The sequence below is a fragment of the Mytilus trossulus genome, chromosome 3, assembly GCF_036588685.1.
Source record: "Mytilus trossulus isolate FHL-02 chromosome 3, PNRI_Mtr1.1.1.hap1, whole genome shotgun sequence".
Taxonomy (NCBI): Eukaryota; Metazoa; Mollusca; class Bivalvia; order Mytilida; family Mytilidae; genus Mytilus; species Mytilus trossulus.
The window spans coordinates 28,623,604-28,648,490 of NC_086375.1; the positions used below are offsets into that span (position 1 = coordinate 28,623,604).

General features: G+C 32.3%; 2 protein-coding genes across 10 annotated transcripts in view; both read right to left on the reverse strand.

Annotated features, from left to right (window-relative positions):
• Positions 1-24,887, reverse strand: part of LOC134711167 (uncharacterized) — a 431,307-nt gene that overhangs the window by 218,973 nt on the left and 187,447 nt on the right. The gene's annotated exons all lie outside the window — the stretch shown is intronic.
• On the reverse strand, positions 17,793-22,248 carry LOC134711172 (histone H3.v1-like). The gene is made up of 5 exons (XM_063571630.1): positions 22,110-22,248; positions 20,633-20,692; positions 20,206-20,271; positions 18,826-18,873; positions 17,793-18,068 (listed from the first exon to the last, which is right to left on the reverse strand). Exons 1-5 carry the CDS (start codon positions 22,159-22,161, stop codon positions 17,890-17,892), a joined length of 405 nt encoding a protein of 134 aa, XP_063427700.1. The 5' UTR covers positions 22,162-22,248; the 3' UTR covers positions 17,793-17,889.

Genomic DNA, 24,887 nt, shown 5'->3' on the forward strand with positions numbered 1-24,887 from the left:
AACCGGGATTACCCTCGAAGGTGGTTCATTTTGGCTATACCCCCAGGCTTTAACGTTTTCAACTACTAACTCCATGTTCACTATTGGATCAATGTCTTTATCCTAACAAAAACAAATCATTTTTAGGTCATCCCAAAACCACCATTCCCAATTTACTGATTTTAGACCCAGTTTTCGGGCCTACAAAACATATATATTCGAACACTTCCGATCCTACAATCCTTATAAAAAATAAGAAAGTCGTGAAACGTACGCCATGCGTCATGATTTTTCATCCCATAGCTCACAATTTGCACAGCTCCATCGGTTCTCTCTTTGCCAAGACGGTAGTCAGCTGCTTATTTAATCTCTCACATCCCCATGTGCGAATAGTTTCCGCTTTCCAGCACAAGGTTATAATTTTGCAGGCCTTTACTTCGTGTCCAAGTCTTTAATGTCTTTGACAATCTAGGGTGAGTCCTGCCCTACTTTTCGCAATTTGAAAATTTCCTCATCATTGCAGCGCTGTTCTCGGTTGGCCTTAACAGCGGCCAGTTTATTTTCAGAATTTCTACCTCTTCCGCCGTATTCTATCTCTGGCCAGACATATTTGTAATCTTAAAGTCCATTGTGTTTATTATATCTGTGAATTTCTATATTTTTGTGTGTGTGTGTGTGTGTGTGTTTATTTCATCCACAAAGAAAATTTTTCCCTCGACTCCAACCTCAAAATGGGTGTGTGGCAGAACTCTCATAATCATGCTACTGTTCATCTCTTAATAAGCTTTCGATTGAGGTATAAGGTATATCTGTAATAAGGGGTCAACGGGTCACAACAGTCCATTCTGTAAGACAAGTGTTCTGTAATTCAAAATATCCATTTCATTATTCAAAATTGGCTATTTCTTGATTTTCATGCGGATTTTGGCATTTAGGTCCTCCGTAACCCCTCTAATGGTCATTGCGGCACATATCATTTATACTGAAGTTATTCCTCTATCAATAAGCTTTAATTTGGTGTATAAAATTTGCCTTTATTATGGACTAAAGGGCTGTAGTAGTCCATTTCATTATTCAAAATAAGCTATTTCTTAATGTTCAAGCGTATTTCGATATTTAGGTCGTTCGTTACTTCTCTAATAAGCGTTGTGGAACTTGTTGACTATATACATATTGTTCCTCTTGTAATAAGCGTTCGAATGAGGTATAAGGTTTATCTATAATTAGGGACTTAAGGGTCGCAGCAGTCCATTCCATTATTCTAAATATCCATTTCATTATTCAAAATTGGCTATTTCTTGATTTGCATGCATATTTTGGCATTTAGGTCCTCCGTAACCCCTCTAATGGTCATTGCAGCACATATCGTTTATACTCAGTTTATTCCTCTATCAATATAAGCTTTAATTTGGTGTATAAAATTTGCCTTTATTAGGGACTGAGGGGCTGTAGTAGTCCATTCTATTATTCAAAATAAGCTATTTCTTAATGTTCAAGCGTATTTCGATATTTAGGTCGCTCGTTTCTTCTCTAATATGCGTTGCGGAACTTGTTGACTATATACATTTTGTTCATCTCGTAATAAGCTTTCAAATGAGGTATAATGTTTATCTATAATTAAGGGCTAATGGGTCGCAGCAGTCCATTCCATTATTCAAAATATCCATTTCATTATTCAAAATTGGCTATTTCTTAATTTTCACGCGAATTTTGGCATTTAGGTCTTCTTATATTCATTGCGGAACATATTGACTATATACATTTTGTTCCTCTTGTAATCAGCTTTCGAATGAGGTATAATGTTTATCTATAATTAGGGGCTAAAGGGTCGCCGCAGTCCATTCCATAATTCAAAATATCCATTTCATTATTCAAAATTGGCTATTTCTCAATGTTCACGCGTAATTCGATATTTAAGTCCTTCGTTACTCCTGTATTATGCGTAGCGGAACATACTGACTATATACCTTTCGTCCCTCTCTCAATAAGCTTTCGATTGAGGTATAATATATATCTATAGTTAGGGGCTGAAGGGTCCTGCCAGTCCATTCCATTATTCAAAATATCCATTTCATTATTCAAAATTGGCTATTTCTCAATGTTCACGCGTAATTCGATATTTAAGTCCTTCGTTAATCCTGTAATATCCGTTGCGGAACATATTGACTGTATACCTTTTGTTCCTCTCTTAATAAGCTTTCGATCGAGGTAGAATATATATCTGAAATTAGGCTGGAGGGTTCTGCCAGTCTGTTCCATTATTCAAAATATCCATTTCATTATTCAAAATTGGCTTTTTCTCAATTTTCAGGCGTATTTCGATATTTAAGTCATTCGTTACTCCTCTAATATGCGTTGCGGAACATATTGACTATATACCTTTTGTTCTTCTCTTTATAAGCTTTCGATCGATGTATAATATATATATCTGTAATTAGAGGCTGAAGGGTCCTGCCAGTCCATTCCATTATGCAAAATATCCATTTCATTATTCAAAATTGGCTAACATGTTTAACCCCGCCACATTATCTATATATGTGTCTGTCCCAAGTCAGGAGCCTGTAATTTAGTGGTTGTAGTTTGTTTATGTTGTTAATGTGTTACATATTTGTTTTTCGTTCATTTTTTTACATAAATAAGGCCGTTAGGTTTCTTCTTTGAATTGTTTTACATTGTCTTATTGGGGCCTTTTATAGCTGACTATGCGGTATGGGCTTTGCTCATTGTTGATGGCCGTACGGTGACCTATAGTTGTTAAGGTCTGTGTCATTTTGGTCTTTTGTGGATAGTTGTTTCATTGGCAATCATACCACATCTTCTTTTTTATATTTCCTCATTTTTACGCATGTTGTGGCATTTAGGTTCTCCGTAAACCCTCTTATGGTCATTGCGAATCAAAATATAGCTTAAGTGTAATATTTCATTATTCATTATTCATTTTTTTAATATTGAATAATGAATAGTGAACTATTTCATTATTCATTATTGAATAATGAATAATGAACTATGAATAATGGACGTACTTCAGCGCGGTAAATACGATGTTATTAGTTTCCTTCCTGGTTCTGAAAGAACGATTCTTTTTATAGACATGAACGCGGCTGTCAAAGAAAGCACCCCTTTTTCATTATAATCATTAGTTTACGTTTCGTTTACGTTACGTTTGCGATCACCTTTGTGAAACACTCGTAGGTTAAATCTTACTCTTAGCGTACTAAGTTTAATCGTAAACGTAAATCGTACGATTCTTTGTGACACGATAGCCAGACCAGCATATTGGAAAACTTAGATGTGGACCATAGGTAAATTTTGGGAAACTGTAACATGCTTAGAACTATGAGTAACACTCTTAAATTTTTTGACTTGAAAGAGGTTTAGATTTTGTATGTATATGATTTTTTTCCAATTTGTTTTTGTCAATATGCTGCAAAGGTTAATATTTTACATACCTCCACCTTATGTAATAATGTTGTATTTGGATTGAATGATTTGATTTAAAAAAAAAAAGAGTGTGAAAACGAAACGGCTTAGGAAATTTGTAAGTACAAAATTTCATATCAACAAGCTTCTAATGCATTTATCAAGATAAAGAATGAAAATAAAACATTGTGCATTTGCATGTTTATTTGAAATAACACAGTTTAACAAAATTAATCCTTAATTTCTTTAAAATATATACATACGATTGTTGTTTAGAAATGACTTTTAAGCAGTGTGGTTATCGGTATTGTTTCACTATTGCTTATGTCGTCTTTTTCTTTATAAATGATACTTTTCAATTGCTCTTGCGTCATCAGATTTTCCACAGTAAACGCATAATAGAGCTCTATTTGGACAAGGTTTTGCCAATTTTTAATATCTTATATAATTGTACTGATGAGAAGGATATCATTTACCAAAACCAAATTCTTTCAGAAACACACTTATTTATTTTGGTTAGCAACGTCCTTTGATGTAAAATTTGATAAAAACATGTGTAATTTACAAATGTGTATCAACATGCCTTCAACATTAATATGTAGCACTGAAAAATATTTTGACTATCTATAATACTAAAATTACGAGGTCCAATTTGTCAGCCGTCATCACGTAAAAACGACGAATCAAAGAATTCAACTTTATATATAACTAATATAGTACAAAGGTGTAGATTAAAAATTACACCACTCCAGGCCCTTTTGTTTTCCACGTAATTAATTATATTGCCAATAATTAAGAAGTTCCGGGTCGAGTCCGATACCGATACCAATAGTATATTCACCTGTTACCTATTACCTTATCTGTACGTTCCGTATCTGGCAGGCGCACCAACAAACGGTATATTCAGGATGAATATGCTGTATACACAGGTCATAATCACAGGGTTGACACTACTAAATTGTCAAATTGTAACCTATTGTAGTATTTTAATCAGTAAGACTTTCTAAGATAACAATACGAATACTAAAAATCTGGACTAAAAATAAGGCGTATAGGTACAGTTTTCAATTTGTTAGCCGGCATGACGCAAAACAGCGAAACAAAGAATTCAACTTTATTTATAACTAATATAGGACAATGCTGTTGATTAAAACATACTCCATTCCAGGACCTTTTGTTTTCCAAATAATTTATATTACCAATAATTGATAAGTTCCAGTTCGACGGGTTCAAACAGAAAGATTTGAAAGCAGAGAAAACTGTGTATCTTATAATTGGCATGACTTTATCAGATGACAATACTAATACTAAAATAAGGCTTGGGCATAGTTATATACTTTAATTCAGTCACGATATCACGGGTGTGTTCTAGTATGATATAAACTTTTCAATACTCAATTTCCAATAGGATTTGCCAACTACTAATTTTGATTATTTGTTCAAATCAAATACAGACAAAATTGGTCCTTTTTCTTTAAACTATCTGCGTAAATACTGTCTAGTAACTATAATTCTTACAAACTTGTAATAGACGAGTGACATTTTTTTAGAAAAGACGCATGATTAATTTGATGAACAATATGGTGGGCTTTTCAGAGAAAAAATGGAACTATCACCTGGAAATCTTATCGGGGCCTTTTATAGCTGACTATGCGGTATGAGCTTTGCTCATTATTGATGACCGTACGGTGACCTATAGTTGTTCATGTTTGTGTCATTTTGGTCTTTTGTGGATAGTTGTCTCATTGGCAATCATACCACATCTTCTTTTTTATATTGAGTACTGTAAATCTGTCAGTGTAGTATCATAAGCGCCTATCGTCGATTCCAAACTAAGCGTTATGGCGACTGGTTAAACTACCATGAAATGGTGTGTTGATAGATGTGTGAAAGCTGGCCAGCAGTATGTATTCAGTTTAAACCTTTGACCAACAGTTATATGCAATTGCGCAGCAGACCAGTTGGTTCAAGTCTCTTCAATTCCAAAGTCATATCATTCCTTTAGGAGGGTTTTACTCAGTATGTATCATGCTTTATTGCTTCTTTTTGGAACCTTTTAGGGGTTTAATGAGTAGACGTAGCATGTATCGATTTCTGGAAAACAATCCAACAGAGCAGTTCAAGATCTGACCCTACCATATAAGGCAATGATGTCGCTATGGGCATCCCCCTTTTATTATTGGTGTAGGATAATTTTTTACAGATCGTCTGGTGAACATACAAATTGCATTTGGATCACTCTATGATCCATTTGCTGGTTATATGTCCTCATGCATGGAATCAAGATATAGCCAAGATATAAAATTTGCCTTTTAGTTTACATGCATCTTGCACCTCATATGAAAGTATTTCAGGAATGAAGTTTTTTATCCCTCATTTCTGGCATAACTCAAACGATAAAGGTAAAAACGGTTAACTCAATTACAAATTCAGATTTCATTATTTTCCCTAAAATGTAGCAGAATTTCCATTTTTGGAAGAACCTTTTACATTCGAGTTTGTTTATATGGACACCAATATAAAAAAATGAAATTAAGGCCACTTGTCTTGTACTATATCCTGTCGTAATTTTGCTTTTTTTCAAGCATTGAGTAAACTGGGTCAATGATTATCTCCCTTCGAAATAATACTCTTCAATATTTGACTCGTTCTCCGTAAGGAATCTACTGACTATATAAATTTACCATATGCGTTGTGGTTGGTATAAACATAGGGGGAAAATAGCAATTTCCCTCAACATAACAAACAATGAGATCATAATTTTATTGGTGTCATAGATCTGAAAAAGGCTTTTGATTCAGTATGGAGAACTGCTTTACTTTATAAATTATGTAAAATGGGAGTTGACAGGTCTTTTTATATAGTTATAAAACAACAATACTTAAATACTAAATCATCTTTAAAATGTAAAGATTATGTATCAGAATATTTTAATATTGCTTGAGGGGTTAAACAAGGAGACACACTAAGCCCCACTTTATTTAATGTCTTTATAAATGATATTGTAAAACATTTTGAGGGAAATGATTCAAGTCCCCTTAAGCTTATAAATTGTAAGGTGGGATGACTCCTTTTTGCGGATGATCTTTTAATCCTGTCAGAATCAAAAGAGGGTCTTCAAAACAGTTTAAATAATGTTAAATTATATTGTAACAAATGGCAACTCTCTTTAATACAAACAAAACTAAATCCATGATTTTTAGTCAGTCAAAACATAATAGTGAAACATCACATATTTACTACGAGAATAAAGCCATAGAGAGTGTAACAGAATATACTTTTTTGGGAATGTTGATAAAATGTAATGCAAATTTATCACAAAGTACTTTAGAGCTGACAAAAAAGGCAAAAAAAGTATTTTTTGCAATAAAATCCTATACTAAATCATTGAATAATCTACCTATAAAAGTAGCAAATAATATTTTTGATTCTTAAGTAAAACCAATTATGACCTATAATTCAGAAGTAACATATTTGGATACATAAATTATATTTCTTTTCATCGAGCCAAAAACAGAGCCTTATCTTCAGGAAAAGAAATTAACCAACTTGATTTTATAGACAAAACCCCTATTGAAAATATGCATCTTAAATTTTGTAAATCTACTCTAGGAATAAGAAAATATGCATCCAATTTAGGAGCAAACCCTTTTATATTTAGCAAGACTATATAATAATAATATTACTCCATTGATAAAGGAAGCTTTTCCTCTAGCACAGTCTCTAGATTTGACAGGAATTTACTCATGGTATACATATGCAAAAAATATTGTTAAAGAGACTAATATTGACCTTAATATTCTTTTCTACTTGTAAGGACATAAAAGATGTAAATAAAATTAAAAAAAAACGATATAAAGTTAAAAATGAAAACTAGATATGAAGATTTAATTCAAACTAAATTTCAAAACATTGATGTTAAAAGTATTTTTTTTCTTTATAAAAAACTTAAAAAAGATTACAAACTAGAATCTTATCTAAATACATCTAATTTTCAGATAAGGAGATTAATCACTAAATTTAGAATAAGTGATCACTCCCGATGATTGAAAAGGGGAGATATTTTAAAATCCCAAGAGAGGAACGACTTTGCCATAAATGTAAAATACTAGAGGATGAGAAACATTTTTTACTCTATTGTGAGTATAAAAAAACTCCAAGAAATGACTTTTTTTCATCACATATGTACGAAAAATAATAACTTTAATAATTTAAATGAAGAAGAAAAAAAATCATTATTTACTAAATCCATCATTGCCTTTACAAACAAATAAGTTAGGATCCTTCTTGAAAAAGTCATGAGAACTGAGGGCAGGGGACTCTTAACAGCTTGTTTGTTGTTATAAATTTTGATACTGTTGTTATTGTGTATGTTTAAGGTAGATCACCAGTATATATTTTTTGAGACAGAATTTTTTCATAATTTGTCAAAATGAAGATTTTACTATGCTCTTTTCAAAAATTTAATAAAAGGTATGGGTCACCGTGCTATTTTTCAAGCTATGAGTCGTTGAAAATTGCAAAATTTTGGTTAGTTTGTTCATGAAAAAACACATAAGTGTGCATAAAAAAAATTCTATGAGAAAGAATTTTGAAATAAATTGTGAGAAGAAAGGTTTCATAATATGTTTTAAGAAAATAAAAAGAAAACATGGTGTCACCGAACTTATTTTCTTGCTACAAGTTAATATAAAAAAATTCCCTATTAGCCAAGTATAAATTTTGTACTAAAAGAGTTATCTCCCCTTAAATGGCTCATTTGAAAGAAATGATTTTAAAACCAAAGAAAATGATATAAGTTAAAATATTTTATATAGTTCAATTAATTAACAAGTTTTCTTTAAACAGAAAAAACTTCTAACCATTGAATTGCAAATCTGTCTCCAAATTTGCCGATTTAGGCAAATAAGTAGACCGATTTTGTACTGTGATTGTACAATCCAAGATAGCGGTATACCATCAATCTACCTTAATATGTATGTATATATGTTTATTGTGTTTATTGTGTTAATATATGTTGGTCACAAACTTTAAAGTTTATATGACAATGAAATATTTGATTTTATTTGATTTGGTGTTTTATATAAAATCAGTTCAGTCCTTTGCTATGAAAGCTATCCAGGTCCTTACAGGCCGTTGACTACCACTATCTAATTTTTGTTTATAGCTGCTCTTATCACATGAACAGTTTGACTATCCCTCAGGTATCTTTCGTCCCTTTTTTGTCAATACTCAACATATATATGAAGCTAGAACATGAACGTTAAAGAAAAAACTAATATTTATTGATTGTTGTTTGCTTTACGTCCAGTGGCTAATATTTCATATATGTTCAGGATGATAACTTATTAACAATAACAACAATTATCGATAAGTCCTGTTCTAGTGGTCGACCGAAAAAAGTCAGGGAAATTTGGAATGCCGCTGAAAACTGAGGGTATCTATATTGGATAGGAAAATAAATTTAGCCTTACAACTGGTCACCTACGGATCCCTCAAAGAGTTGCAGTAATGGTACTTAAAGTGCTAAGAATATGACATTCTCGTCACACGAGGCATCGAATGTGGCTGCGATTTCAAGCAGCCAGCACATCCAAACTGACGCCCCACTTTGAAAAGGTGTATACTGTCGGCTAGAAGGAGATCGAGAGAGGACATTATTTCTGTATCTAGTCACACTTGGGATTAGAAAAATCTAGCAAGTAAATTAAATGATACCAAGCAAAGGTTAATAATTACATGTACTAAAGACAACAAGGTAAATTCAGATGAGCGTTATTTGAACATGAAATTTCAGACCCAAAGAGACTTACTTGCCAAAAATATAAATAATTTTACAGAATGGCCCAATCAGACTTACTTGCAAAAACATTAATGATTTTACACAATGTTAAAGTTTAAAGTTATGCATTAGTAATACTCACAAGCCACATATTTCGTTTGGTTATATACCTGCATGCTAAACAACTAAGTCTACATTGAAAGCTACAAAATTTCGAATCTGAAACATGATACACAAAAAGAGGAAGAATTAAGTGTAAAACAATATTCTCTACATTGACTGAATAACAGACATGCATGACTCTGTTTATGGTTTCTCTTGTTACCTTGTTCTATTTATTTGGATTTTCGGTCCAGAACTCAAGTCCAGATTATTTCCGTATACTACCGTATCAGTGGTGTCTTGCTCGTCTCGCATAGCACATGAGGACGTCGACATCAAGTCGGTCTTCGATCGGTTTAAATAAACGACTTTGATATTTTCTAATTCTATGTCAAGCAAGAGTAAATGACTGGTAAATAATATGCTCGTTATTCTTAACACGTTAAGGCATAAGAAGTATTTTTTTGGTTGTTCACAACCCATTAACGAATATTTGTTGAGGCTATCAAAGTACATCTTAGCCATTCTTAAATGATTGATAATTTGTTTTGCATAACGTCCAGTTGGAAATGTATATTAAATATTTACTGTAAGTCTATTCCGATGACAAATGTTTGTGTTGTGGATTTTCGTTTGCAAACGAGTATCGACAGATTATATTGATACTTCTAACAAGTGTGGACACATATAAGTGGGGCTAGTATGTTTGGATGTTTGACAGTGTTTTCTGACAAAAAAGTTCTATGTTTCCCCAATAGTGTTCTATATTAAACTGTGTTGCGCAGTGGCAACCAACCTGTACCAAACAATCAAAATTATCAGTGTCGTTTATATAATATTTATTTTTAATGTTCAAGACTGTCATATGGTAACAATCATTTCATGGAATACCAAATGATTCTGATAAAATTTGTTCCACAACTTTTATTGATTTTGGATAGCAGCAACAACTCAAAAGTAGGACGTTTAAAACAGAAGGTGCGTTTCTGTGATTTTAATATGTAAGTGGTATTTTTTACCGTTTATCCAGCAATTGGGTGTTCCACAATACAGATACAGCCCTACAGATATCGCTATGCTGTATCTGTATACTATACAGATATCGCTAAAAAAAAACGACGCCCACTGCCGGACTGAGTATTGTATGAACCTGAGTGACCTCAGAATGTGTATTGCAATCGCATTCCAATGACGTATCAATTGTGAATTAACGATTACTTTTATACATTCTGTTTGTTTTCAAACATTTCTTCACAGCAATAAGAATCACACCAATTTGTTGATAACATACACACTTGAAAAGCAGTCTTTTCTACGATGACAACTATCGATTTCAAACCTTGAATGTGTATGATTGTGTAACAAAAACAACCATGTCAATTTCAGCATGAATGTTTAGTGCATGTCGAGTCTGAAGCGTAAGACAACTCGTACACTCCTGTTTCAAATTGGACAATGTTTTGTTATTTGTTTTTACTGTTGAAATTAGTTGATATGTTAAAATAGATATAATTATTCACCTAGAGCGATGTATTATTGATGACCATTCCAGATTATTTTTTTGCGAACCTGTCTTCAGCTGAATGTGTGATTACTGTATCGTATTTTTACACGGGCCTTTGAGGGATTTGAAATAAAAAATAAATGCAACACATGTGTTTTTGTGTCTTTCAAAACACAAATAATATACAGAATTAATTGCAGGATAAAGACAATAACTGTTTAGTGTCTTTAAATAAGCTGTATTTGTACGACGCTAGGAAACAAGGTGTATGCGAGCTTTTAGCGAGCTATTACACCTGTTTTGAGCCGAGTACAAATACAGATGATATTTAAAGACACTAAACGGTTATTGTCTATATCTTGCATAGGTTCTATTTATGTTCCTTTGTGGTGGTCATTTTTCCTTGTATACATGGACTTCCAAATATACAAAGATCCATTACAAACTTAATTACAGGTGTATTTGAATAAAGTGCACGTTAAAAGTGTCATATAGGGATAGTGTTGCGATTTATCAAAATTTCGTCCCTCCCCATGATACATAATTAAATAGACCTTTAATAGAAAAATTTCGGGGAAATTCAAAAGAATGACCGGCTTTGTTGTTTGCGGTCATAAACATACACAAAAGGGTGATGTGTGAAAAAAAATACAATCTTGCAGCAATCAAGTCACCTCGCATAAAATTTATCCTATGATCATAGCAATAACATATAAATAAATTTGGTGTATTAACTGTCTTCTGATTGGTTTAAATTATTAGTTTTATTTTCAATGTTGTCAATGTTGATGGCGACACGCCCACTCTGACGTTGTGTATTCATACGCCAACATGTGTGTACGTTATTATTGTTAATATGAATAATATAAAAAGTTCTTTGAAACTTATTTTTGATAGAAATTTATTTATAATGAATGGCAATAATTTATTTTGATTTTATTGAACCATAAAACTAATTTTTGACTCTTAACATTTTACATAATCCGCTTCGCGGATTATTCAATGTGAAGAGTCAAAATTTAGTTTTACGGTTCAATAGATTCAAAATAAATAATAGCCATTCATTAAATATAATTTGAAAACATCATTCTGCATGGAGACAGATTTTTATTCCAGAAATGACAGTTGAAAGTGATAAAATCCATACGTAATTTCATTCATTCTATACATTTAAAAGTATTAACTGGTGGTATCTTAGAAATTATGAGATATTTCTCTGCTTGAGACATCTAAACGTTTTATTTGTCAAATTAAAAAACATAATGCTGATGCTTTCATAAACACAGTATTTGTACAAACTGATTGATTGATTAATTGTTGGTGTTTAACATCATTTTCAACTTTGACAGTAGTAGATCACCCCGTATAACCCCGATACAGATGAAACCGGACGTTGACGCGTTCGAATCGAACACACCGTGTAACACTGAGTTCAGACAGTAAATAATTCATACTTTTAAAGACAATCCAATATCTATTCTTCGGATATTTTACTCCTATATATTCTTTGCCATAATACTCATCAGTGGCTAAAAGGTTTTTAAAAAATGTGACATTTTTATATACAAATTGAAACATCAAAAACGCACGACGATATCAACGATAAAACGTGCTTGGTATTTTTAAACATCCAAAACTTAATGTTTCTCGTACCTCATAGTTTTTAAAACATACATTTTTGAAAACTTCATAGTATAAATTAACAAACTTATAAAGATCGTTTGTTTATGTTGTATCTAGAAACAAAAAAAAAATACACGTTTTGAAGTGTCTTTATTTTCATGGTGTGTACGCTTCGTTGTCAATCCACCTTTTTATACTGTACGCTTCGTTGACACAATATTGCGTTTGTCAATGATTTTCGCATGTATTAAATTATGCTTTGATATGATTATAACCAATAGGCATGTTTGAAACTAATAATTTACCAACATTACATGCAGACAGCAACCCATAATGTCCGTTGTAGTGTCGAAAAACTCTTGGAGGAAATTTTTACATGTAAAAAAAATCCTCATGTATACGAAAGTGTGAATTGGTAGGAAAATACAATAACTCAACAGGTGCAACTATGGCTAAGCATACAGAGATACACACGTCCGATTTCTAATTTGATAGCATTTTTGAAAATGTTTAAGATACGAAAGTCAATGAACGGTAAGGTGGTGGGTTGGGTGCCCGCTAACATGTTTAATCCCGCCATATTATGTATGTTCCTGTCTAAAGCCAGGAGCGTGTAACTCAGCAGTTATATATATTTTTTTATTCACTATTTTGTGCATAAACTGGGCAGTTAGTTTTCTCGTATGAATTGTACTACATTTGTCATTTCGGTGTGTTTTATAGCGGTGTAGGCTTTGTTCATTGTCTAAGGCCGTACGGTGACCTATAGTTGTCCATTTTTGAATCGTTTGGTCTCTTGCAAAGAGCTGTTTCAATTCCACATCTTCTTTTTGATATAGAAAGCAATCAAAAACAATCAATGGATTATAGGTTAAGTCTTTTTGCCTGAATCTCAGATGCTGGTCCTAGCGGGTCATAAATTACAATAGAGTTACATTAAGGCTAAAGAATATGTGTATACAATGAACATCTTCTTTTTTATATGTTACTGATAGCCATCAATAGTAATACAGTTACTTTAATGTGAAGATATAAAGACGAAGAGACAATTCTTAATATTACCTGGTTTGCTTTCTTCAATTATGTTTTTGTGTTTGTTTAATTCTTAAGGTATACAGATTATGCTTAAATTCCTCGAACATTACAGTCTTTCTACTGTGGTGCAAAAATCTAAATGATTGGTCAGGTCATTCTGGTTATTATAAGCACCTTATAAAGTCTATACCCAACCATAATCATTTCATTCAAATTTTGATTTATTTCGCAGAAGACCACAGGGACCATATTTATATTCCCCAGTTACCCTTGGCGTCATCGGTAAATTATGGGTTGAGCAAAGCATCAATCATCAACCTAACCTCAGACATTTGCTGTGTGTTTTCTTTCATGTTGGTACTGAACAATTTATGGACCCTTTTATTTATTCATTACACGCGTACGTAATGGCTGATTGTTGGTTGCTTGACGTTGACTTGCAAATATGTAATGCGTGTTCAGGATAAGCACAAAGTAGCAACACATACTACATGTAAGTCCTGGAAAGAGGACCTTAATTCGGAATTACGTCAGGGACGTTTGAACTGCCACTGGGTAAAATGATATATAATGAATAAGGACACAAATGTTGCCTTTCAACAGGCCCTTTATGGACCTCTCTTAGAGATTTTGCAGGGGTTCGTACAGTGTAGTTAGCGTGGTACTCTCTTTACACGAGACATTGGATTTTATATTCCCATTCGGACTGGACGTGACTGTGTACTTTTACATCCCACACAACTAAACGGGTGGCCAACTTCGGTCAGTTTTTACTGCCGGTCAGAAAAGACCAAAGTGATCATTTCTAATAGTATATATACCAGTCACCCTTCACCAAATTATTTCATAAATAAAAAAAAAATGGCCACAATATAGAAAGTTTCGCTGTACCTGTTGAATGAAAATATCACTTTGTAACATTATTACAATATATGCACACTTATGAGAACTCATAATAATGTACATCCTCTCGATACTGTGTATATTTGGCATTGCACAAGTTCATGCGTTTTATTACGTCTTTACCTAAAAGCGTAGGATATACTGATTAACAATTTAGATACATGATTTACTTCTTAGTTGTAATTCGCTTTGAATTAACTATCAGTTACTACAATTATGTATATGATTTTTGTGCATTGTACCGAGATTTTGAGTTTAGCAAATTACAACTGAACTTGTTTATCATGTTGTGCTGTTACACCAGTGTTCTAGGTTAAGGAGAGACAGTTAAGGAGAGGGTTGGGGGCAAACATGTTTAATCCCTCCGCACTTTTTTTTGTCGGTTCAACGTCAGGATCCTGTAGTACATTGGTTTTATAGATCTGTCTTTTTCTCTTCTTTAATACATAATTCATAAGTTATAAATCAATATCCGTTAGTTTTATCGTGGCATTCGGCAATTTAAGTGCAACGGCTCCTACATTTATTAGATATAGGAAGATGTGGTGTGATGTCTGCTTTCGTCTAGGCGAAATTGGACCAACATCGGCATTTGGAAGAACCTCAAATTGTGAAAAGGAAGTCATTAAAGTTTTAATGACTGTACTATACTTTTTGAAACTTTATTTCCTCTGGAATATATCAATCAACTGTTCATTTCATCTGGAATAACATTGAAAGTCTTAATTTTCAATAGAAACATTCCATGCTGATGTACGCTGGTTAAATATTTCAATTTTGGCTTTGTATGACAGATATTTTTTAAGTTCAACTACTTTGACTAAGTTAACAGATAAACATTTACAATAAAATACAGAAAAACGGTCGCCGACATCATCTCGAAACCCTTGACAAGAAAGTGATTAGTGACGGTTTTTGTCAACGAACTGTACAGTGATTATTTCAAAACGCACAACGAACGCGACACATTTGTTGAAACGAACAATACAGTAAGAAAAAAATTATTTTGCATGATATTGCGTTTATTCTAAGTTCTAGGGTACATTTAAAGGCACGTAGTAAGTCAATGTATAGTTATTTGGTATTGCTTAAGATATTAATACGCAAAGGCGTATGCACAAGAAGATATTCAGCATTGATTATATCATAAACCGTATGAAATTGCACCATGTATGTGCGTTTTGCATCGAGCAGTTTTATCGAACGTTTTATACTATATCTAAAACTTACAACATCTGTATAATTGAATAAATAAACTAACATGTACATTGACATATTTATATATACTCAAATAAGTTCCAGAGAGGCATTAGAAATTGTTGTCATCCCAAATGTTGTCCTGATTATCGCTTCGAACGCGTCAACATCCGGATTCATTTGTATCGGGGTTATACGGGGTGTAGATTGTTGGCATAATATAATAGTTCTATGCATCCACATTCTACATTTAATACCGGGTATGAGATTCTTAAGAATAATGCCGGTCTTTTTACATCAGCAGTAAGTTCCTGCATCTTTACTAATAATGGTGTAACACCGATGCCATCAAGCCATATGTTTACCGAGTAAAAGAGACGGAGATATACATGTAACCAACTAAAAGGTCAAAGCTGCCTTCAACAATGAGCAAAACTCATCAGGTCAATCTTAGAATACATGTCAATTCAAACTAGAAAAGTATCATGTATCCAATACATAGTCTTAGTATTCTCTAAATAAATGAAAGCATATTTAAAACCAATTACAACCTACACATAAATCCTGTTCTCCCAAACAAAGTATCAATCAGTACACCCCAACAGACTCAAGACGTTATTAACAAACACGATGCTAGCTATCTTTTTTGTGTGCATTAAAAAAGTAAGTATCTAACTTTTTGTTTTATGAAAATGACTTTTTTGTTGATATTTACGACGTATGTTTTAAACGAAGTGTACACTGTTTAAATACAGAAAATGACACAGTTGTATTGATATAGTAATGTATGCGTATGACAACAGATGGCTACGATTTTAAATGCAAAATATTGATCCCATCGAAAATGTTTGTTTTACTAGTTACCTAGTGACTACATTCAATTATTTGTATTTTACGTCCAGTGGCAATTGTTACATGCATATAACAAGACTAAAATATGGTACCTGCTGTCATATGTGTGTTCCGTAAATTGTTCAGTTATAAATTAAGACGTTAGTTTTTTTGTTTAAATTGTTTATCATTTTTCCAGTTGTTTTCTTTTGAAGCCGATTATATCCCATATACTTTTTCTTTTCTTTCTATTATATACTGTATGGGTAAAGTTTACCGTAGGTCGTATTTTTACCCATACATGTACATGTGTACTTGCTTTTTTACATCATTTGAACTCTGGTTAATTGCCATCTTATTGGCAATCATTTCAGTTCATTTCGTTGAGCCGGATTTGTGGAGAGTCACAAGAAATGGCATTGAATCAGGGTACATCACATCGGACTTCGAGCCGACCAGGCTTTGAATTAACTCTTAAATATGCTTCACATTGCGCAGAAATTCATTAAGTAACTAAAAAATGCCATGAAAACTTTTCAGAACTACGTAATAAGTGAATTAAAGAGTTGAATGCAGTGATCGAACTCTATGTTGTAAAATGTGTAGTTTGTTTGTCTAGTTTTCTTTTTTTTTTTTTTTTTTTAGCTTTGTCATTTTATTTCCGACTTTTGAGTTTGAATGTCCCTTCGGTACTTTCGCCCCTCTTTTAAACAAATAAAATATTTTATTTGATATGGTTAGATATATACTTTAGTATATATATATAAACAGTGGCAAGTGTTGTCATCTGGTATACTAGTAGATCCATGACAACCATTCAAGAACTTTAGCGCTTCTTACTAGAATAACATGATTTTGATTGGTAGCGATATTTTCTCGAGGAGGAGAATTCCTGGAAGATGTCATTTCTGACGGTTGCGCATACATTAATTACATTATCGTTATAGACATGATTTAGGGGCCCTTTATAGCTTCCTGTTCGGTGTGAGCCAAAGCTGCGCGTTGAAGGCCGTATCGTGATCTATAATGATTTACTTTTATAAATTGTTACTTCGATGAAAAAATGTCTCATTGGTACTCATACCACATCTTCTTATATCTATGATATTCCATTTACGCAAACGACAGCAGAACAACAGAGCTTAAACGCCGCTTTGTTTTGAATCTGTGTTCAAAGTTGTCTCATTGGCAATCTTACCACATCTTCCTATTATATAACGTATTCGAACCTCGACAGCGTCATCTTTAACAATTTGATACTGGTAATTTCAACATGTATGAAATCAAGATTTCCCCTTTGCTGAAAAGCAGCAGGGAAGAACTAGCACGGTCGGTTTACTATATTGTATATAATATGATTTGCAACAATATGTTTTATATGTGGTTGCATAATTTATTAATAAATTGAACAATAAATGTCTATCTATTTTTTAATATATATGTTTTACTGAGTCGCAGCATGTTTATAAGCGCTAGTTATTAATGTATCACAACTAGTACTCTATGATGAAGATTATTCAACTACATCACTATTATCAGCAGATGTTTGACTTGCACTTTCTTGCTCTATTTCCTCTTCTTCTTCTTCCTCTTCCTCCTCCTCTTCCTCTGCCTCTTCTTCTTCTTCCTCTTCACTATCTCCTTCTTCTTCTTCCTCTTCGTCGTCTTGTTCTTCACTGCTGCTGTCACCGTCTGAATATCAAAATTAAATCAATATTTGTCTATGAATGTAAAATCAACAAATAAATTACAAAGCAAATTATTTTTTCATTTGCATTCTTATTTTATTCAGAACATCCCTGACGTATTATCATCAACTAAACAACTATTAGTATAAAGGACAAAAAGAACTCTAATAATTACAAATTCATAATTCACTTTCCTGGCAGATACAGAGACAGTTCAAACACTGATGTGGTATAATAGCCAAAGGCACCATCTACCAGACTTCAAATGCAGTGGTAGTACAATGTAAGCAATTATAGGCCTTCAACAAAAAGAAAAATCCACACCGTGTAGTCGGTTATGAAAGGCCCCGACAAGAAAAATATTAAATAATTCAAACGAGAATTTTTTTTTACGAAAAACAAAACTAAGAGTCTTAAACTACCATTGGAAGCATATTAAGTATACTTTTATTTGTTGGATAGTACTACAAAAAGTAACGAATTGCGTGGCATATTTTACGGATATGATGCATGCCAATTTTGATTAAAATAATAGTTATATGTATAGACAAATAAACATTAAGTTTTACACCGCCATAATTATCAAATATAAGGTTATATATTTCAGAAAATGGAATAAGACTACCTAAAAGAATATCAAGTCAGAAATGTTATCTGTTATAGACATGGAACAAAAACTAAGGTGTCTGCTTGCAAATTTAAGACGTTTATAAGCCTCGGTTTGAGATTGATACTAATTTTTAAGTTTATACAATACACACCTTCTTCTTCGCTTGCTTCTTCTGGCGCTTCGACAGCCACAGGGGCGACTAAAATTAAAAGATATTTGATAATGAACTAATTCAAAAGGATAATTTTGATAAATTTAATCCCACACATGTACATTCAGACCATCAATTCACCCACTGCAATATAGAACATATAAAAGTCGCCCTTGCCCTTCCTCGACAATAATAGTACTTTTGTAAAGCCTTACATGAACAAATTAAACTTTTGTTGAAGAAAAAATGTATAGACCATTTAAAACCTAAAAGTACTTGTCCATAATTTTGCATTACAAATTGTGAATTAATGAGCTCCCTAGTATACTTATTTAAGATTGCCAGAAAACGAACGGTTATTTTAGTAGTACTTGCCTTCCGAACGATGGTATTATAATTGGAAACTAATTATTGGTTGAAAACGATTGACATACGTATGTTCAATTCAGAACAAATATAGTTAATACGAAGTTAAACTTAATAGAAAAAAGGTAAAATGTTTAAAAAAAACTTGTTAATATTGAAAAAAAAAGAAATAGCTGATTATAGATAGGTATTGAATTGGTGTTCTGAAACTAATATGCACGAATCATTAAAAAACATAGCTAAAATTAATAAACCTGCGTATTATTTACATTCGGTTATATAAAAAATCGGTGGTTTTATTTATCAAATATTAAATTATATATGTAAAATCAACAATGAGCGAGAAAGGTCTAGGTTGGACATAGTGAACTAATTTAAAGTTTCATAATTTAATGTAGATATTATAATAATATAATAACATAAAAGGCTGAAATCCGTATACGAATTTTTTCACGCTGTGTTGAAGACCCATTGGTGGCATTCGGCTGTTTTAGGCTCTTTCGTCGTATCGTTGTCTCTTTAATACATTACCGTTCCCATTTGCATTTCTATTGCATATTGTGTACGATATAATATACGAGGAAACGTATGTGCCCCAACACAAATGTTTGTAATGAACGCGACTGGATGATTTGTACACACAATTGTTGAAAAAACTCTTAATCAAACAATACAACGGTTGTATGCCTAGATATAGGAAGATGTCTTCAGGTCAAAGTCATAATGAGATTGAATCAGTCCAAGACGACTCTTAAAACAGGTTTGAGATTGTCACCATTTGATGAAGGTGGTACCTAACACTACAGGGAGATAACACTGTGAAATCAGCTAAACATTTTAATCACATTGTATTGTTACGGAAATATTAAGCTTCCCAATCATCAAAAGTTATATATTTTTGTCAAAAGGTTAAATAAATATTTTGTAAAAAAAAATAAAAAAAATGTAAAATAAACGATCCAAATTAATTTTAATCAAGGTGTTCGGTACCACATTAAATCAATCGATACACACCTTCTTCTGTTGCTTCTACTGGGGCTTCCACAGCTACTGCTGGCGCGTCCGGAACCACAACGGCATCTAAAATATAAAGATATATATGATATTGTTAAATTCATATCTTACAAAGAATAGACATACATGTACATGATTAAAGAGTATATGAAATAAACGAAACTATGTATGATATAGTTTTAATTAATGTCATTTATCATATGTCACATTGAATGCATAGATATATTTAACGATGAGAAAAGAGAAAATAAACCCCAAGACATACGATAAAATATGACCTTGCGTATTGAATAAAAAAATGTAAAATTTGTCTTTTCATTTGAACCATGCAAGATAATTTTGACACAAACGTATTAAATATTTTTTTACAAATACAACCAAGCGGTGCTATTTGCACCTTCTTGAATTATAAACGTATCATTAGTACCGCTTTTCTCCAATGCAGGAGGATCAATCACAGCAGGTTCAACCACCGGAACTGGATCTCCTGTAAATTAAGACAATATTACATTTGTTAAACGTCTGCTGGATTCAATATGGATGATTGTTATTCATTGTTTTAATACATTGTTTTTAGTTTCATTTATTTCGCTTCTTTTTCTATTAAATTTTTTACCTAACTGTACTAAAACTAAAAGTTTTAATCATTTTAATCGCAGATATCCGATCACTTATAAAGTTTAATTATCAATTTCAGACCATTCTTTTTCTGTCAAAAATGGAAAAAATCGTCATATGAATAAACATAAAAATACAAACATTACATGTATTTGTAAAGCTACACAAATTAACGTTAATAATGACACGTGACAATCGATGAGTATGAGATGTCCAATGTGCAGCATGTTTACTTAGTACTGAGATGATATCGAAAATTAAATAAACAATTGATTCAACATAGACTTTACGAATATAGTTTTTCATAAATAGAATGTTTTAAACATAAAACATTCATGATGACACGATGTCTCACAATAAAGTACATAGGTAAATTCAATAAAAACTTGATAAAAATCGTGTTTTTATGATCCTAGCTTTAAAATGTAATTATAAGTATTGAATGCTTCTTTTTGTAACTTCATAGGGTTGTAAAAGCGTTGACCGTGCCTACCTTTTTAGAATGTAGCACTTCCACGCTTCATACAAAATGTACTTCGGTCACAAAAAGTTACAAAAAGAAGCATTCAATTCTTAAATGCATTTTTTCTCTACTTTAATGAAATGTAATTACGGGACACATTGATAGATAAATTATATCTACCTTTATTAGTAAATTATAACTATTTAAACATGATTGATTTTTGTTTTTCAAACTTTTTCTGGTACTCATTGCGATTATAATACATCTAGTGAATTAATATGCATTGGGTTATAATGAAATATCTGTGACTGTACGTTAACAATCAATCAATTATTTGTATGATTATATTAATTATCATAGCTTTTAATTTGTTTAGTTTTAAAAATTGCATGCTAGCTTTCTCTCCATTATACTTATAATCGAAAGATAAGTTGCCTAATATAAGTTGCTTTCACGAAACAATGAATTATGAAAAAAATATAAAGAAAAATAATTTAACCATATCAACTCCGAAAAAATATTTTTTGGCGTAGCAATTTGAAAATTAAATTTAATTAATTATCAGAACTAAATAGAAATCAGAAGATGTGGTATGAGTGCTGTAAAAGTTAACCATTACGGGCCAAAGTACGGCTTTAACACGGAGCCGTGGCTCACACCGAACAGGTTCCTGACTTAAGACAGTTGCAAATAAACGTTTGAAAAAGTTAGTGTTAAAAACTAAAATATCAGTTGAAATCGATAAATTTGAATATAAATCTTAAAAAATACTTTAAAACTTCATGAAATGAATAAAAAAAAAGTAATTTTACAAGAAACTTACCGGCAGCAAACATACAAGCAGCAAAGGCACACAGTATAACGAAAACCTTCATGGTGGATGAGATGTTTCTGGACTGTTGTTGTAGTGTATGTGACTGGAAGACAACCGTTTTGAATTTGCTGTCCTTAACTACTGCATTTTATACCCCAGTAAGGTGTAACATCTGTTCTATAATACGTGGGCTACCTTCGATTCTTGCTTTATCATATTGTATTGAAACGACAGATTGACACTTTAAATTGATTTCTAGTTAATATATTACCAGTAGATAACTTGCGACGAACAAATTTTAATTATACATTATTACAATATTTGAAATTATCCACTGTTAAATACATATGTTTTCAAAAGACTATTTGATTGTATTGAGTACACTATGCAGTGCATTTATTAAATACGTAGTTTACCTTTATATCAATTTTTGTTGAAATTCCAGCGCAAAAAGATGTTTATCAAATTATTTTGATTTTTTTTCTCTCTTTTTATTACAAATTATAATTCACGGTTCGCGCTCATTGTAAAGTTAACACTGGAGATAATTTTGGAATATAGATTGGTTTCATAGAAATGCCATACATCTATCTTAATTTGTTTGACTAAAAATATTTTTGAAATAATCTTAGCGTTTCCTTCAATGGTTTAGTGGGTTTTTTGCGCCAATTTTCAACTGAAATTCTATTAATTAAGTAATGACACCCACTATTTTTAAAATAAACTAAACGTTTTCTTCATTGGTTAAGTTTATTTCCTCGCCATTTTCGGTTATCTTACTTAATAATAACGTATTTTTTGTTGAAATCATCGCGAAAGCATGACTGGTTTTTCGATAAAAACTTACTTTGTGCCACAAATTTTAATTAATTTAAAAGATTAAAAACATTACGCGTATGATTGAAAGTTTTCAATAAAAACTATCTTTGTGCAACAATTTTTTTCAATTAAAATTAACTTCGAAACGACCTCACTATCATATGTATATTTTTATAGTTAAACTTTGTTCTGGTGTTGTACTGTTACACCGCTGTCCAAGATAAGAGGGAGGGTTGGGCGCCCGCTAATATATTAAACTCCGCCACATTTTATAAGTGCATGTCCCAAGTCAGGGGCCTGTAACTGAGTGGTTGCTGTTTTATGCTGTTGATCATATGCGTTATCTGTTTATTGTTTTGCACAGTTCTTGTATTGTTCTTTTGCACCACTGTCCCAGGTTAAGGGGAGAGTTGTTTTTTTAACCACGCCTCATTCTGTATGTCCCTGTCCCAAGTCAGGAGCCTGTAATTCGGTTGTTGTTGTTTTTTGCTGCGTTACATATTTGTTTTTCGTTCATTATTTTGTACATAAATTAGGCCATTAGTTTTCTCGTTTGAATTGATTTATATTCAAAATCGAGAATGGAAATGGGGGAAACAGACAACAACACGGCCAAAGAGCAGAAAACATCAGAAGACCACCATTAGGTCTCCAATACACAGCAAGAAAAGTTGTCGTTTTGGTTCATTTGTATTCGCCCGTCGTCTTTTAGACGCACGTATTATGGTATACCGTTGTCCGTCCGTCCGTCCGTCCGTCTGTCCGTCCGTCGTCCACACTTCGGACAATAACTAAAAAACACTTTCACCAATTTGCATGAAACTTAAGTGAATTGTTTTTATCTATTGATGTAAGCTACCTTTCGATTTTTTTAAATTTCAGATTTTAAGTTTTGGATTTCGGACAATAACTCAAAAAGGCTTTCACCAATGTCCATGAAACTTTGGTGAACTGTTTATATATATTGATGTAAGCTCACTTTCAATTTTTATAAATTTCAGATGTTAAGTTTTAGATTTATGGGGCTTTATTCATAAAAAAAGGGATTTTTAACACTTCGGACAATAACTGAAAAAGACTTTCACCAATGTCCATGAAACTTTGGTGAATTGTTTATATCTATTGATGTAAGCTCCCTTTCGTTTTTTTTTTTTTTTATTAATTTCAGATTTTAAGTTTTGGATTTATGGGGCTTTATTTATAAAAAATGGGGCATTTTCAACACTTCGGACAATAACTCAAAAAGGCTTTCACCAATGTCCATGAAACTTTGGTGAATTGTTTATATCTACAATGTATTGATGTAATCTCCCTTTCAATTTTTATAAATTTCAGATTTTACATTTCCGTGTTATGAATTTTTATGCTTAAAAAAATGGGGAATTTTTCAATTTTGGGACAATAACTAACACTTTCACCAAATTTTATGCAACTTTGATAAATTCTTAATATCTATTGACCTTTATAGTGCATTTTTTTTGTGCATTTTTATTTATTATTTGGGGGGGGGGGGGGTATTTGACAGGGCTCACACTTTTTCTAGTTGATCACATAAATTCATTTAAAGCATAAAAGACAAGTTAAAAGAGCAACGTGCGTATCATGCGCTAAAGCGCAGCCCTTTATTAATGTTGACTATACGGTTTGGGATTTGCTACTTGTTGAAGGCCGTACGGTGACCCATAGTTGTTAACTTCTGTGTCTTTTGGTCTTATTTGAAGGTCGAGTTTTCTTATTGTCAACCATTACCACATCTTCTTTTTTCTTTGTTTAAAAATCTTGCATACAAGATTTTGAATTCGATTTTAAAAATCTTCCCTCGTGGTATGGAACAGAAATATTGACGGATGGATAGACAGACAAGGTGTACATTTCTCAGCTTAATCGTTAATATAAAATACTCGTTATCCCAATACCTCAGCTGTACCTCAAACATGTGTATGGGTTAACCCTCTTAATTATTTCATT

Bases quoted from the DNA above. Each gene is read 5' to 3' on its own strand.
- LOC134711172 (XM_063571630.1), bottom strand. From the start codon at position 22,161: ATGAAGGTTTTCGTTATACTGTGTGCCTTTGCTGCTTGTATGTTTGCT. The intron at 20,272-20,632 runs GTACTAATGATA...TTTATATTTTAG, and splicing joins TCCTGCATTGGAGAAAAGCG to ATGCCGTTGTGGTTCCGGAC. The intron at 18,874-20,205 runs GTGTGTATCGAT...TTTTAATTTTAG, and splicing joins AGTAGAAGCAACAGAAGAAG to TCGCCCCTGTGGCTGTCGAA.